Here is a 15,440-nt window from a genome sequence, read left to right as displayed (position 1 = left end):
CCACTGGCTTCAAAGGCTTAAGACTGTTCTCAGAACTTGACCTTCAGCAGGACTTGGAAGCTTAGCATCCATGAGACTTTGGAGAAATCTCTATGCTTTAAGGCTTGGCTGCCAGCTTTTTGAGCCACATGGTATCTCCTTTGCTCTTCAGTCCTACCCACGGCTCTCTCTACCTCAGAGGATCATCTTCCTCCCTGTGGTTGTATCCTGGGATCAACAAGGGATGCTCAGTGATGGCCTGGGGCCAGTGGTGGTGGGAAAGGGCAACTTATTCTGCAGCTGGAGTCTCTGGGGTTCCCCTCAGTCAAGTCAGCCCACTCTCAGTCCCTAAAGGCTTGCTAAAGGCTTGGCTCCTTCCCCTTGCCCCCCACCCCCACCGCCTCTGGCATATTCCTCCCCCTCCCTCAACCAGAAGGGAAAGTAACTGCAGGTGTCTGCTGTCCCAGGAAGGACATGCTGGATTTTAGTACATTTAGGTTTTTTGCATCTTCAGTTCCCAGGTTTTGTGTGTGTGTGTGTGTGTGTGTGTGCGCTTTTTAGGGCCATACCTGAGGCATATAGATGTTCCCAGGCTAGGGGTTGAATTGGAGTTACACCTACTGGCCTACACCACAGCCACAGCAATGCCAGATCCAAGCCACATCTGCAACCTATGCTACAACTTGCAGCAACGCTGGATCCTTAATCCACCAAGCAAGGCCAGGGATCAAACCTGCATCCTCATGGATACTAGTCCAGTTCTTAATCCACTGAGCCACAATGAGCACCCCCCTCCCCAGATTGGTTTTTAAAACATGACTTTGTAAGTTTATCTAGCTTAGTGCTAGCTTAGTTTTGGGGGAGATCAAGGTCTCATGGTTTCCACATCCTAACTGGAAGCGAGAGTTCCTCAGTCTGTCATTTCTAATTCTTTACTTAGGGGCATTACCTCTTGTAAACTCTGGGGGCACCATTAAGGACCATAAGAGCTTTAGCTAGAACAGTACAAATGTGGGTAATTGCCATGCCATGAGAGAGACAGGGGTGATGCTTTGGGGCCAGGCAGGGACAAGATATAGAGAAGAACAGCTGGAAAGGTACAAGAACATTTTCTAGAAAAACTCAGGTTTCAGGTTAAGTTCTATTGCTTCAATAGAAGCCTTGGGTAAGTGAACTTCTCAGGCCTCTGTTTTCTTACTGGTAAGAGAAGGTGGTCACAAACAATTTGATGGAGGCAGAAGGTGAACTGGCTGAGCAGGAGTGGTGGTGACTCAGAGAACAAATGCTTCTTTTAAAGGGATTGCTGCTTAGTGTTGCCATATAGGTGTCAGGGCTTTGTGTTACCAAATGCCTCCAGTTTCAAGGAAAGCTGGAACTTTATGGCAACCGACTGTATTTTTTCAAAACTATCATTTGGTCAAAGAACATACATATGGGTCAGAGTATCGTCCAAAGACACTCATTTTATAACCCCTGCTTTGGATCCCAAGGGTCCCTCAAGTGTCATAATTGGGCGTCAAGTTTCTTTGTTTTGGACGAGTGACCTCTTGACATCCAAAGTCTCTGGATGGTAGTTGTAGCTGTGGATGACCAATAAAAATTAGGAAGTGCATTAATTGTTGCTTCACAAATACTGTGTTCAAAATAACATTCCTCAAAACATGAAGTCATGAAGTGGGGAGATGATGAAGGGGGTGCCAGCTTGGTGGTGAAGGAGCTAAAGATCATCTCTATGGTTCCTGACACACAGTCTCTCTTCAGAAAACACCTGCTGTGGGAATGGATGGATAAATGCGTGGATGGGTGGATGGATCATGGATGGATATGTGGTAGACTGTGATAGTCTCGTGATAGTTCAAAATATCTTTGACTCTATACCTAATTTAATTCACATGTTAGAGGTGATCAAAAAGCATTAAGTAATGATTGGGTCCAGACTTCAATACTACACCCCTCCTTCATCAAAGTTCTGTTGTGTTTCTGTGATACTGCACTTTCTCTCTCCAAGTCACCTTAGCCAGATTTCATCTGCATAGGAATGCTGATGGATTGAGTGCACACGTCATTTGTCCCTGACCCAGCACTTTCTAGAAATGTCCCTGATTTTAAGCCATGTAGTACAAGAATCTTTGGTCCTTACAAGAGGAGCATTTGATGCTAAATCATTCCATCTTTGCATTTCTAAGAATATTACACTACATACATACAGAATAGAAACATACATCCTACCAGAAAGCAGGGGTGGGAAGCAGAGAGGGGAGAAAAAAAGAAGAGGGAAGAAGAGAAGGAGAGAGAAAGAGAGGGGGGAGGAAAAGAGGGGGAGAGTCGAAGGGGGAAGAGGGGGGAGGCAAGAGGGGAGAGAGAGGGAGGGGGGAGAGTGAGAGGGAGAGAGAGAGAGGGACACAGAGATGATTCTAGGGTTTGGGAATGAGAGACTGGAGAAGGGAAAGGATACAAGGAGTGAGGAGGAGGGATGATAGAGAAAGCACATTTGAAAAAAGATTAGAGTTTTAAAATAATCTGACATTCCCCCTTTTCCTTTTCCATAATAAATACTCTTCTCGAAATTATACAAAACATTTCCTAAGGAGGTCCTTGTAATCTATACATTAGAAACTCAGGCAGAGGGTATTTTCATAGCAGGGCACTCGTTTCTAGAAAGCCAGACACTTCTGAAACTATATGTCCTAGTCAAGAAGCCATAGCATAGGATTTACAGAGAATGTGAGTTTTGAGAAATAAAAAGAGGTAATGATTCTGTTTAAAATACACTCTGTATTATCATTGCTTCCAGCACAAACTTCACTGGATTCAATCATAATGGTGATGGCTATTCTGATAATTTTTCTGTTCTTTAAAAGTCAAGGAATATCCTTCATCAAATTACTTCTCTAGCCATTGAGATTTATGAATATTTAAAAGCTGATGACCTGTGACTAAAGATAATCCAGAGGTCTTTGTCTTTAAAGAGAAACCTGATGGACTAGTCAGCTGCGTAGAAACTCCAAGAACACCTCCAGTGGACACTATCAGGGTTCCTGATAGTGAAATCAGTCTTATGCTTGATCTTCTAATGCCCTCTGAGCACCCTCAGGACTATGGAATGGGTATTCCCTTTTAACCCAGATGGCTATGATCTAAGTTGTGGAAAACAAACCAAGAGTCCAAAATAACAGAATTGTCACATCCCCAGGGATTGTGGCAATGGTCTCCCCCAGCCACCAGAGGGCTCTAGAAGAAGGAACAACCTATTTCTAAGCCGTCCCAATGCTAGGAAGGTATATCTCTACATACCAGACTCAAATAAAATCTGTAAATTATTTGAATGCTTTTTACACATAGTTTTAAAAACAAATATGGCTCTTCTTAAAGGTATCTGTAGAGTCAGGAGAGTGAAGCAGAAACTGATTCCAGACCTGCTCTTTCATATGTTTGAAACGAGAGTCAGCAAACTAGAATCCATGGATCAAATCTATCCCACCATCTGTTTTGTCAATAAGGTGTTATTGGAGTTCCCTTGTAGCACAGCAGCTTATGAATCCAGCATTGTCGCTGCAGCAGCTCAGGTTGCTGCTGTGGTGCAGGTTCAATGCCTGCCCTGCCCCAGGAAATTCCACATGCCACAGGTGAGGCCAAATAAATTAACAAATAAATAAAGTTTTATTGACTCTTGGTCTACCCATGTATGTGTTGATTATGTAGCTCTCCAAAAGCAGAGCTGAGGGTCTGCAATAGAGATCATACAGCCGAGAAAGCCAAACAAATTTATTAACTACACCTGATAGAGAAGACTCATTCAACCTCAGTGAGTTTTAGCACTGACATATATTAAAAAATGTGAATAATACATATCCACCTTCTCTATGTCACAGGATAGTAAGAGGCCCAAAGATGCCCTTATGAACTCTTTTGAAATAAAACAGTTAGCTATATACCTATTAGAATGGCCAAACACTGAAAATGCCAAACGCTGATAAGGATGTGACAACAGGAACTCTCCTTCATTACTGGTGGGAATGCAAAATGGCACAGCCAATTTGGAAGACAGTTTGGCAGTTCCTTATGAAATTAAATATACTCTTACCATAATTACCATTACCATCATGGCTCCTTGATATTTAACCAAAAAAGATGAAAATATATGTCCACACAAAAGCCTGCCCATGGATGATTATAGTAACTTGATTCATAGTTGCCAAAGTTCAAAAGCAACTGAGATGTTCTTCAGTAGGTGAATGGATAAATCAACTGTGGTACATCCAGACAATGGAATATTATTCAGTAATAAAAAGAAAGGAGCTATCAATGAAAAGACCTGCAGGACTCTTAAATATATATTGCTAAATGAAAGAAGCCGATCTGCAAAGGCTACTTACTAGGTGGTCCCAACTGTCTGACATTCTGGTAAAGGCAAACGTATGGAGTCAGTTAACAGACCAGTAGTTGCCTGGGGTTAGGGAGGAGGATGGGATGAATAGGCAGAGCACAGAGGATGTTTAGGGCAGTGAAAATATTCTGTATACTATAATGATGGAGATATGTCATTATACTACGGTCCAAACCAATAGAAAGCACAACATCAAGAGTGGACCCCAAGATACATGGATTGGAGGTAATAACTATGAATCAGTGTAAGTACATTATAACAAATGTATCATTCGGTGGGGGATGGATGCTGACAAAGGAGGATGTTATACATGTTCCAGGGCAGGGAAGATAGAGGAAATCTGTGTGCCTTTCATTCAATTCTAGTATGGACCTAAAACTCTTCTAAAAAATAAAGCCTATTAAAACACAAAAATAAAACTCTATTAGTCAATGCGATTGTGAAAGCCAGTAAAAACTGTTTGCCAGCTGTTTCCAGTTTTCACCTTCTGGACACCTGAGAGAATTGTACTTCCTTGCTGTTGGGCAGGACCACATGTGACTAGTTCTGGCCACAGTGGTTAAGCGGAAGTGACGTCAATCACTCCAAGCTGAAGCAAGACAGCTCTCTCTTTCCTGACAAACCCAAGCTTGTGACTGCCTTGAATGACAATGATGAACAGAGCCTCCTAGCTGATCTCTGGTGGGTACATAGCAGAGCAAGAAATAAGCGTTTCTTATTACCAATGGATTTTGTGTATAATAACTATATAGCTCTGAAAAATCTAATTCTGATAGCCTCATGAAAGAATCTGAAAAAGAATGGATATGTACGAATGTTTATGGCTGATTCACTTTGCTGAACACCTGAAACTAAAACGACACTGTAAATCATCTACATGCCAATAAAATTTATTTTCTAAAAAACAAGTCTTTCTTGTTCTAACCCATTGAGCTTTTGGGGTTGTTTCCTCAGGAAAATCTATCTCAGCATGGCTGATATGGAGAGGATCATAAGTATGATTTCATACTTGCAAAAGTATCTCTTCTTCCCCCTTTCAGGCAATGATGTGGCACATTCAAAGAAGTACAGCTGATCCAGCCACAAACTTCCAGCTTCACTCACAAATTTCTTCAACATCTAAAGGAGTCTATGCACGTAGTCTGTGGAAACTCTTACTAAAATCTTGGTCTTCTGTTTTCAAGCACCTCAGAATTCCAGAGGGTCTGCTGTCTGTCTGTGTCTCTCCCCACCACTTTCCCCTAAAAGAACCCTCTTACTCACGTGTGTCTATCATGCCATCTTGGTTCCAACTTCAAGCACTGTGTAGCTGCCTAAGGAAGAGAGTTTTTCCTCCCCAATTCATTTTCTCCCAAGAATCACAGCTTTAGTCCCTTCTACAGAAAGGACAGGAGAATGATTCTAATCCAGCAAAAAGGCTGGAGAAGGTTGTGAACCCCCACAGCTAAAAGTGTTTCTTTCAAGGCAAATCGTGGTCATTTTGGCTAATGTCTCCACATCTATACTGCCCTCTCTTTTGTTTTCTTTCTTGCCTGGTTCAGAAACCAGGTAAGACGCAGGAGGTCATTTTGGGGACCCCCTCAAACCCCAGCAAAGACCACCCAGAATCCTTTCAGGAAGTCTCCATAAAGCAGATCACTGATCATGCAGTATCCCTGGGCTGTGTGGGAGGGTCCTGGGTGCTCTGATAACCTCAGAGAGTAAGATGTAATACCCTGGGGCAGCCTCATTCAGGTCTCCAGTTCCCCCACAAGAACATCACATACTTTCACAACCGGTGGGCAAAGGGCTCATGGATCCCCCAGGGCAACCTCCAACCAATTCTAGAAAGCCCCTTGTCTTCTGCATGGTCAGCTTATCTGCTCTTCTTGTCTTCCCATCCAAACCTAGTATCTTTCCCTGCTGCACTGATTCAAAAGGAAACACATGAGTACTTAAGGAGAAAAAGGATCAAAAACACAGGGGAGAAAAAGGGAGTTCCCTTTGTGGCTCAGTGGTTAACAAACCCAACTATGTCCATGAGGATGCAGGTTCAATCCTTGGCTTTGCTCAGTGGGTTAAGGATCTGGTGTTGCCGTGAGCTATGGTGTAGGTCACAGACATGGCTTGGATCTGGCATTACTGTGGCTGTGGTGTAGGCTGGCAGCTGTAACTTTGATTCAACCCCTAGCCTGAGAACTTCCCTATGCCACAGGTGTGGCCCTAAACAGCAAAACAAACAAACAAACAAAAAATAGGAAAACATCCTCTGAATCTCTCCTTTCAATATCACATGATTTCTGGCCTGTTTATCCTCTAGGCACAGAACTTTGACTTCTTCACGGGGGCTTTCTGGGTGTTACAATGTACAGCACCCCAGGAAAGCAGCTTTGCCCAAGCCATGGAGTTCACTTCTGGGATCTACAAACCATGGCTGATGGTTGGCTCCCTCTGTTCCCTGAATGCATGATGACTACTTTCAGGGTTGTCAACAAATCATATGCTGCTACAAAGTCCAATCTACAGCTTTCTGATTTTAAAGAAAAGCAACCTGGAATCTTCTTTGGCCCACTCATTTCCTCATAAAATCCAACGGGTCACCAAGGCTTGTTGCAATGTCTCTTGAGAGCCTCTTCCAGTTTTCTCTACTCCTATCTTTGTTCAGGTCCCTGGCATGTCTTGCCTGGACAATAGAACTAAAGAACTGGTCCTCCTGCCCACAGTTTCCATCCTTTGGGGCCACCACCGTGGTGATCACTGTGCAACACCAACATGGCGATTACCTGGTTGCCTATGGCTGCTCAGCATAGGTAGGGGACAAGGACATGGGTGTTAGTCTCAGGTAAGGGCAAAGTTCAATCCTGAGTCTGCTAACAAGGCAAGTTCCTCAGCCACTCCAGGCTTCCCCTCAGATGGGGAACAATGATGGCACCTACCTCATAGATTTTGGGAGAACGGAGTGGGATAATGTATGTAAGGCTCATAGAACAATATTTTGGCATCCAGTAAGAGCTCAATAAATGTTTATCATCATTTATTGAGCAAATTATGGTTATAGCAGACCATTCAATCCCCTTTTCCTACCAATACTCACTATGTATGTGACTCCTTCACCCAGAGGGTCTCTCCCTATGCTGCCCAGATGCTGCTGGTCCACAAGCCCTCAACTGGAACACTGGAACTTGACTTTTCCAGGCTTGTCCCCGAAATGTAAAACGAATAGGCAGACTATCCTATTTTGAACAAAGCTTTCATTAGGAGGCGATACTCTAAAATCACCCATAGAGATGGTCTGTTGCTTTCTGAAATTGGCACAATTTTGGGGGTACCTAATCATCCTTATCTCTTAAGAACAACTCATCTTGTTAAAGCTGAAGTATGTGGCCACCCTTAATGCCCATAGGTATAGCCTTCTCAGACTCACCAGAAGGGGGAGTGCCTGCCTAAAGCAGGGATCTTGGCACTCCCTCTTAGGGGGACAGTTATTTGTTCCAGGATTCATAATCCAGTGACACAGGTTTTTTGTTTGTTTTCCATAATTACCAGAAGCCCAGAAGCAGAAGCATTTCAGAGCTTGCAGTTCTCCATCCATACTTGTCACACACAGCCCATGCTCGATGTCACTATCAAAATGAATTTTCTGCGATTTGCACAGATCTAAATTCTAATTACAGACTTGAATACCTGAGTTCTCTGAAGTCCAAATTGGCAAGGACTCCAATTCATGCTTCATCATTCCCGGTAGCTTATGCAAGTGAAAGCATCACGGTGCTGAAGAGCAAAGACTCTGGAGCCAGGCTATCTGCAGTCAAATCCTACTTCTGCTACTTGCTAGCTGTGTGATCTTGGATAAAATGCTTAGCTTCTCTGTGCCTCAGTCCCCTCATCAGGGAAATGGTCACATGGCCATGGCACCTGTTTCCTAGGTTGTTGTGAAGTTTGAATGAGTCAATTATGTGTAAGTACTCAGAGCAGTGTCTGGTACACAGTGAATAAATACTATATGAGATTTTTCTATCCCTTTTGCTCCTGCTCTGCAGTTAACAATCATCCTAGAGCCTCCCAGACAAGGAAAAGAGAAGCAGATGCTGAGTCTGTCATCTTGAAAGTAGCTCAGCAAAGGAAACCTCATTCAGTGGGGTCTACTTGGGTCAAAATTTTCAGTAATGGCCACAGGAAGGGAAGAGGCAATGTAAAATCCACAATGGAAAGGCTGACTTATTTATCCTAGATTTCACTTTCAGAAACTGAAAACACATAAGAAAATGTATGGCTCTAATAACTGCTGATGGTTCATCAACAGCCACTGGGGGACACCACATTGTTGAGACTGTCATTGGCAGAGGACCTGCATGGCACCCAGAAATATTGCTCTGCAATTTGAAACAGTCTACCCATATATCACAAATATTCTTACTTCACAACATGATTTTCACATTCCCTGAAGTAAGAACTCTTTCTCGCCTCTATCATCCCTGCGATGTCTATCCCCTATTACCTGAGTTCATTTTTATGGATTTCCACTATTTTTCTTTCCAGCTTCTGTGACTGCTTGGGGAAAATCTCAAACTCACTGATGTAATTCTCAGGATGCTCATCAGGATCATAATCGCCGAGCTCAGCTGTAAGCAGTAAAAATAAAGAGAAAGATTAAAAACAACAGGAGCAGAGTGTACCTGGAATGGCTCCTGCCACTCAAAAAAAAAAAAAAAAAAAGACTTCATCCAGCCATATGTGTTTGTATCCATGGAAAGACTGTCTAGAAAGTCATATTCTAGTTCAGATTTAACTCTGTGGACCTGGGCACGTGCCACACTCTCTGGGTCTCATCTTCTTCATCTATACGAGAAAGGAATTTAAATCATTAATTCTCAATGGGGCACTACTGACATAAATAATTATTTTTCAGACCCTCCAAGACATGATAAGACATTTTGCACCCCTACCTTTTAGGTATTAAGCTTTGGTGGCACACCCAGTCCTTGTGACCACTCAAAATACCCCCTAATGTTTCCAAATGCTCCCCATGATAGGAGATGTTACCACCTCCAGTTGGAAACCACTGGGTATTCCTCAAAAATTCCAGAGTTCTTTTTCTCTGAGTCAAGGGGTTCCCGAGTTAGAGCTGCCTGCTCTGACATTTGTGCAAGTGTGGTGCATTCAATGAAAAATCACAGCATAAAGACACTCAAGAGGATTGCACTTCAAAACAAATGGATTGCTCTTCAAATTAAAGAGTGTGCATCTAAGTATGGTCGAGCATCCCTGATAAGGTTGTTGCTGGATTCTAACATAGGGTACCTCCAGAGGGTCTGTAAGGGCAAAAAGAAATGCCAGCACACCTCTGGTCACCCACAGGGTCTAGGAAAGGATGGACCTAGGATGTGTATCCATCACAGTCAAAAGCAGCAAAGGTGATGCTCTGGCAGAGGAACTACTTTCTAACTGATTCCACAAGATTGCTAAGGAAAAGGAGCCAGAAGGGGCAAGTATCTTGAACCATAAATGGCTTGGAAAAGTAGATTTTAAAATGCTGGGAAAACTGTATTGGAAGAAGTCATTTTGATCACCAAAATGACTCAGAAGTAGATAAAAATCAATATGCCTTGAGAACATCTGCAAAATCACATCCAGCTCTGTAATTTGTATCTACTGTCCCTTCATTGTTGAATCATATAATGACTGTAAAAGGACAAAACTGGGAGGAAAGCAAAGCTCTTTAAGGCTTCTTAACACAGTTCGAATTACAGAGTTCTTAAAAACCAGCCACAATGCATACCACAGGAAGAAGGACTTTTAAAATAAGACTCCAAATGCCATCAACCATAGAGGGGAAAATCATTAATTTGATATCCAGAGTATAAAATAGTCCTGTTCACTGAAGGACATAACAGCCAAAATAGTAGATCAGATACTAAGTTGAAAGAATATATTTGAAAAATCTAAATCTGACAAGGGCTAATATCTAGAATAAGGAAAAAAATCCCTACAAATCAATCAATAAATAGGCAGGAATTCCAAAAGGAAAATAGTCAAGGTATATCAACAGCCAATTCACAGAAGCAGAAACACAAAGCACTCGTGAACAGAGAGCAGCTCAAACTCATCAGTAACCCAGCTATGTAAATATGCAAACTATAACTAGAAGGTGTCACTTTACATCTATGAGATTAACCAAAAGTTTAGGAAGTCAGATGATTTTATGTGTTGGCAGGGACACAAGGAAACAGAAGTACTTACACCTGTCTGGAAGATTCTTGATGCCTATAGCTCTTCTAGAGAGCAAGTCATGAGTGTTTAGTCTAATAATATGACCCAGCAACCCCATTTCCAGAAAAATTCTGGTTTATATTTTACAAAAATTCTGGGTGCAAAAAACCATATGGAGGCAGCATGGGTGCTCATTGTTGTTAGAAGCCATAAATAGGATGTGGGTGATGTGCCCTACTGGATACTCTGTAGCAATCAAAAGCAACAAAATAGATATATACCCAGTAACATAAACTGATCCCCCAAAAGTTCCCCTTGTGGCTCAGAGGTAGTGATCTGGACTCATGGGTTCGATCCCTGTTCCCACTCAGTGGGTTAAGGATCCGGCATTGCTGTGAGCTGCTGTGTAGGTCACAGATGAGGCTCAGATTTGGTGTTGCTGTGGCTATGCTGTAGGCCAGCAGCTGTAGCTCTGATTCGACCCCCTGCCTGGGAACTTCCATATGCTGCAGATGCGGCCCTAAAAAAAAGACACACAGACACACACACACACACACACACACACACACACACACACACACACATACACACAAATAGATACCCCAAACAGTGTTCCCAGCATAAAAAGGAATGAATGAGTTCCATAGCCCCATTTAATTTATGTAACTTTAGAGTATATAGGCACAAAACAATACTGGTCATTTTATAAGGCTGTATGCCAAGTCAAAGATACATCTGAATCCAGTAATGTTGCCTTAAGGATGGAGAATAATGAAAAACGGGAAATCAATTAATCAGTAGATGGGCCTAAAGGGGCCAGTGATGAAAGTGGGCCATGAGCTAATGAGTACTACGTTTCCAAAGAAACACAACATAACATACCTACACATACACACAAACACACACATACACATGCCCCTGTGAGCTGGCTATGGACCTAAAGATTTAGGATATGGTATAACCCAGTGCCTGCTTTTCTAATGGGAATGGACCACCCATATGAAACTAGGTCATGATCAAAGCAAATGTCAGCTTGCACAGTGACTGGGGAGGGCAGGTATTGTCATGGGTACTTCTCTTTGCAGGAAACATGAGGTTCAGCAAACTCATTCTGCTAAACATGATCACCAAGTAGCCTGGCAAATGGCTGCAAACTAAGAAGAGAAACACCATGGAATCTGCACAGGGTTGTGGACAAGGTCGATGTCAATGCCACCCCTATCACCTGCCTGGCTTTCTTGTTCCTTAAAGCCTGCTTTTTATTCTGACTTCACCTGAAGCAAAAGGCAGTTTATAAATGACTAAGGACTTCTAACTTGAAATGTTGTTTTCCATACCAAGAGGAGATGGGTAAGCAGCCTGGGGTTCTCTCTCTTACATGCAATGTTGAGGGTGAATTTCAGCGAATAACATGCAGCACATGGGATGGCTTGGTGAGAATTTCAAATGAAGATGAAATGAAATGGGGAAAATTAAATCAAATTTAATTTTCAGAAAATTCCAAAGAGTTGAAGCAAAAGGATGAGTTTGATTGGGTGACAGTAAGTGTCAAGGGCCAGCATGGCCATGGCATTTCCCCTGTTTTGGTGAAAAATCTTTTTTTTTAAGAGAGATAAAAGACCCTTTTTATGAATATTTCTTCTTTACGTTTAAAAAAATTTTTTATTAAAGTATAGCTGATTTATAATGTTTCTTCAATCTCTGTTGGACAGCAAAGTGACCCAATCACACACAGTTCCCTGTGCTGTGCAGTAGGACCTCGTTGCCCATCCATTCCAAATGGAACAGTTTGCATCCACCAACCCCAAACTTCCTCTCCATCTACTCCCTCCCCCCAGCCCCCAGGAAACCACAAGTCTGCTCTTCTTGGCCTTGATCTGTATCTGCTTTGTAGATAGGATCATCTGTGCCATATTGTAGATTCACATATGAGGGATATCCTAGGGTATTTGTCTTCTTCTTTCTGACTTCACAAAATAATGCCATTGGTAGCAACATGGATGGAACTAGAGATTCTCACACTAAGTGGAGAGGATTCTTTCTAAAGACACTTGAGATACAGGACATTACACCTTCAGAATCAGCTCCTTTGGGAGCCTTCCCTGACCACCCTGGCTGGGTGTGGGGCACTCCCGGGGTCAGAACTGGGACCCATGGGAACATCTTCCTGACTGTCTGTTCATTGTCTGCTTCCCACCCCCTACAGGGACTTCACACTGCAGTGCCTGCTGCCCAGCAACTTTTCGATAAATGTTCTGAGAACACATGAACAAAGAAATGGATGAGACAGGGAGTTCCGGTCGCAGCTCAGCGGAAATGGATCCGACTGGCATCCATAAGGACGCAGGTTTGACTGGCCTTGCTCATTGGGTTAAGGATCTGGCATTGCTGTGAGCTGTGGTGTAGGCTGCAGACACAGCTCAGATCTGGCAATGCTATGGCTATGGTGTAGGCCAGTGCCTATAGCACCAGTTCAACCCCAGCCTCCATATGCCGTGAGTGTGGCCCTAAAAAAACAAAAAAGCAAAAAAACAAAAAAAAAAAGAAAGAAAGAAAGAAAAAGAAATGGATGAGGTAATGAACCAACTACCCTTTTCCATGGACAGAGATAAAGTATACACTGGGGCGATTCAGGCAAGGGCTCTGGTTCACTTAACATATTGAGAGAAGAGTTTACTGTGTGCCAGACATGGGAGGAAGGAGGTGAAAAAGACCTTCAGGAGTTCCCGACGTGGAGTAGTGGTTAACGAATCCGACTAGGAACCATGAGGTTGCGGGTTCGGTCCCTGCCCTTGCTCAGTGGGTTAAGGATCCGGCGTTGCCGTGAGCTGTGGTGTAGGTTGCAGACGCGGCTCGGATCCCGCGTTGCTGTGGCTCTGGTGTAGGCCGGTGGCTACAGCTCCGATTCAACCCCTAGCCTGGGAACCTCCATATGCCGCAGGAGCGGCCCAAGAAATAGCAAAAAAAAAAAAAAAAAAAAAAAGACAAAAACAAACAAACAAAAAAATTAATAAAAAAAAAAAAAAGAAAAGGACCTTCAGTCCTATTTCCATGGAATTTAGATTCGACATAAGGGGCAATGCCTAGTCAGCCCCCAAACAACACAATGAAATAATTTCAGATATAAGTGCTTAAAAGACAACAAAACAGGGGCATGAGAAATAATGATGTGTGGAGAGAGGCTACTAGGTGCAGGGTTTATTACCAACCAGGCAAAGGAGATCCTTGTTCCTTAAGAAAAGTCAGTGAGTCAGCCCCCAGCTGGAAGGGATAGGGACAGATGTAACATGGAGAAGGGGAATTTTCCCCAAATTTCTGATTAGTTCAAAAGTGGATTGCAAAATCACCCTTGAGACCCAGGTGAAGTTCTCAAACAGTCCAGAAGGGGTTGTATAAGGCTCTAGAAGTCTCAGGGTCACTCAGTGTCACTTGAATGGGCATGCTCAAGGCTTGGTAAAATTTATCTTTAATATTTTTCTCAAAGTAAAACAATACATAGTAGTAGTCCAGGAAGACTTCTCGGAGGAAGTGCCATCTGACTTCTGAATATGTAGAAGGAGCCACACACCCACCGGGATTGAACACACGAGGCAGAGGAGATAAGAAAATCCTGCCATGATGCTGTTTTGTAGAAGGAACAGAGAAGATATGTGTACCAAGAAGTGATATAAAGAGATCCCTATGGTTTTATGTGTGTTTGTTTTGCAATTTGTGTTACAAAAGACAATGCATCACATGTATTGAATATGCTCACTGTTTTCAGAATGTACAGATAGCGAAACTCTGGGTGGCTGCCTGTTTTATATGCCCAGAATATACTGAAGCTCAAAACATGCTCCTTCAAAGAGCGCTAGCAAACTAGAAGTGAATAAAAAGTCACATGTCCTATGCTTTCTAATCACTCACTCCACACTCCCTATCACTCTCTGTAAGCATAAGCAGTTCTGACAAAGCAGATCTTTATCTGCATTTGTAATGATCTCTAGAACTGCTGTAATATTGCCCCGAGCAGCAGAGAGAGGACTTTATGAATCCAGCTTTTACTGGATTTGCTACCAATGGCCCATGGACATGGCTGCTTTTAGAGCTGAAAGGTTTTTGGATTTTTTTTTTTTTTCAGGCCTTCCAGTCCATTTCCCTCTCTCCTCTCTGTGTGTATGGTCAGTGCTAATAGCAACAAGGAATAAAATATAGGGCCATGAATCTCTGGATGGAGCCTTTGTGGCTTTATTTCAAACATAAAACAGGATGGAGAGTTTCCCATTACAGATCCACACTGAGCTTGTCCTTGGGGAACTGACCATGATTCACTAATGCCTAAATGCATCCTGAAATCCTCTTGTGCCAGACTGCTACTCAGATTAGCATCGATCTGCTTTCCCCTTATGGAAGACAGTGCCCCTAACCAGGAACTTGCAGACTTCCCAGGGAAGAAGACCCACGGGACCTGAACATCCCTGAGCTCCATGTAAGAGAGGCAGCTTTCAGAAGCACACACTCCGCCTCGGGGTAGGTGGAAGAACTATTTCCCACCAGGGTATCACTGTCATGCTGACTTCGAACTTGGATATCTCCACGGGTTTCAACACTGCTGCCAAAATCTGCCGAGGGGAACTGGGATGCTCCCAGGGGAGGGGAAAAGCAACACAGACTTGAATTCTCAGAAAGCACACACAGCTTTGTCCTGGGAGCAAGTTCACAGCACAGAGCATCCTGTGGGGGCAATGGTGAGTGACAGTGAGACCTACCCAGGAGAATGATGGGTGTCTCTCTTAAGCTGTGAATGAAGCTTGGAATTGTGATCAGAGAGACGACTGTGCCCCCATCATAAGCTCCTTTGTTATTCCAAGACCCTATAAAGGTAGCATTGGTCACTGGGTAATCT

The 15,440-nt window shown here is 43.1% G+C and overlaps 1 protein-coding gene across 3 annotated transcripts in view; it reads right to left on the bottom strand.

The window, feature by feature from the left end:
- The window catches only part of FRMD3 (FERM domain containing 3), a 320,699-nt gene that overhangs the window by 87,347 nt on the left and 217,912 nt on the right, over positions 1-15,440 (bottom strand). For all 3 annotated transcript variants that reach the window (XM_047754939.1, XM_047754940.1, XM_047754941.1), the window contains one exon: positions 8,844-8,967. In XM_047754939.1, the coding sequence (XP_047610895.1) occupies positions 8,844-8,967 (124 nt within the window). The remainder of the gene's footprint in view (positions 1-8,843; positions 8,968-15,440) is intronic.

Source organism: Phacochoerus africanus, chromosome 12, assembly GCF_016906955.1.
Source record: "Phacochoerus africanus isolate WHEZ1 chromosome 12, ROS_Pafr_v1, whole genome shotgun sequence".
NCBI classification, from domain to species: domain Eukaryota; kingdom Metazoa; phylum Chordata; class Mammalia; order Artiodactyla; family Suidae; genus Phacochoerus; species Phacochoerus africanus.
This window is presented reverse-complemented; position numbering and strand designations above follow the sequence as displayed.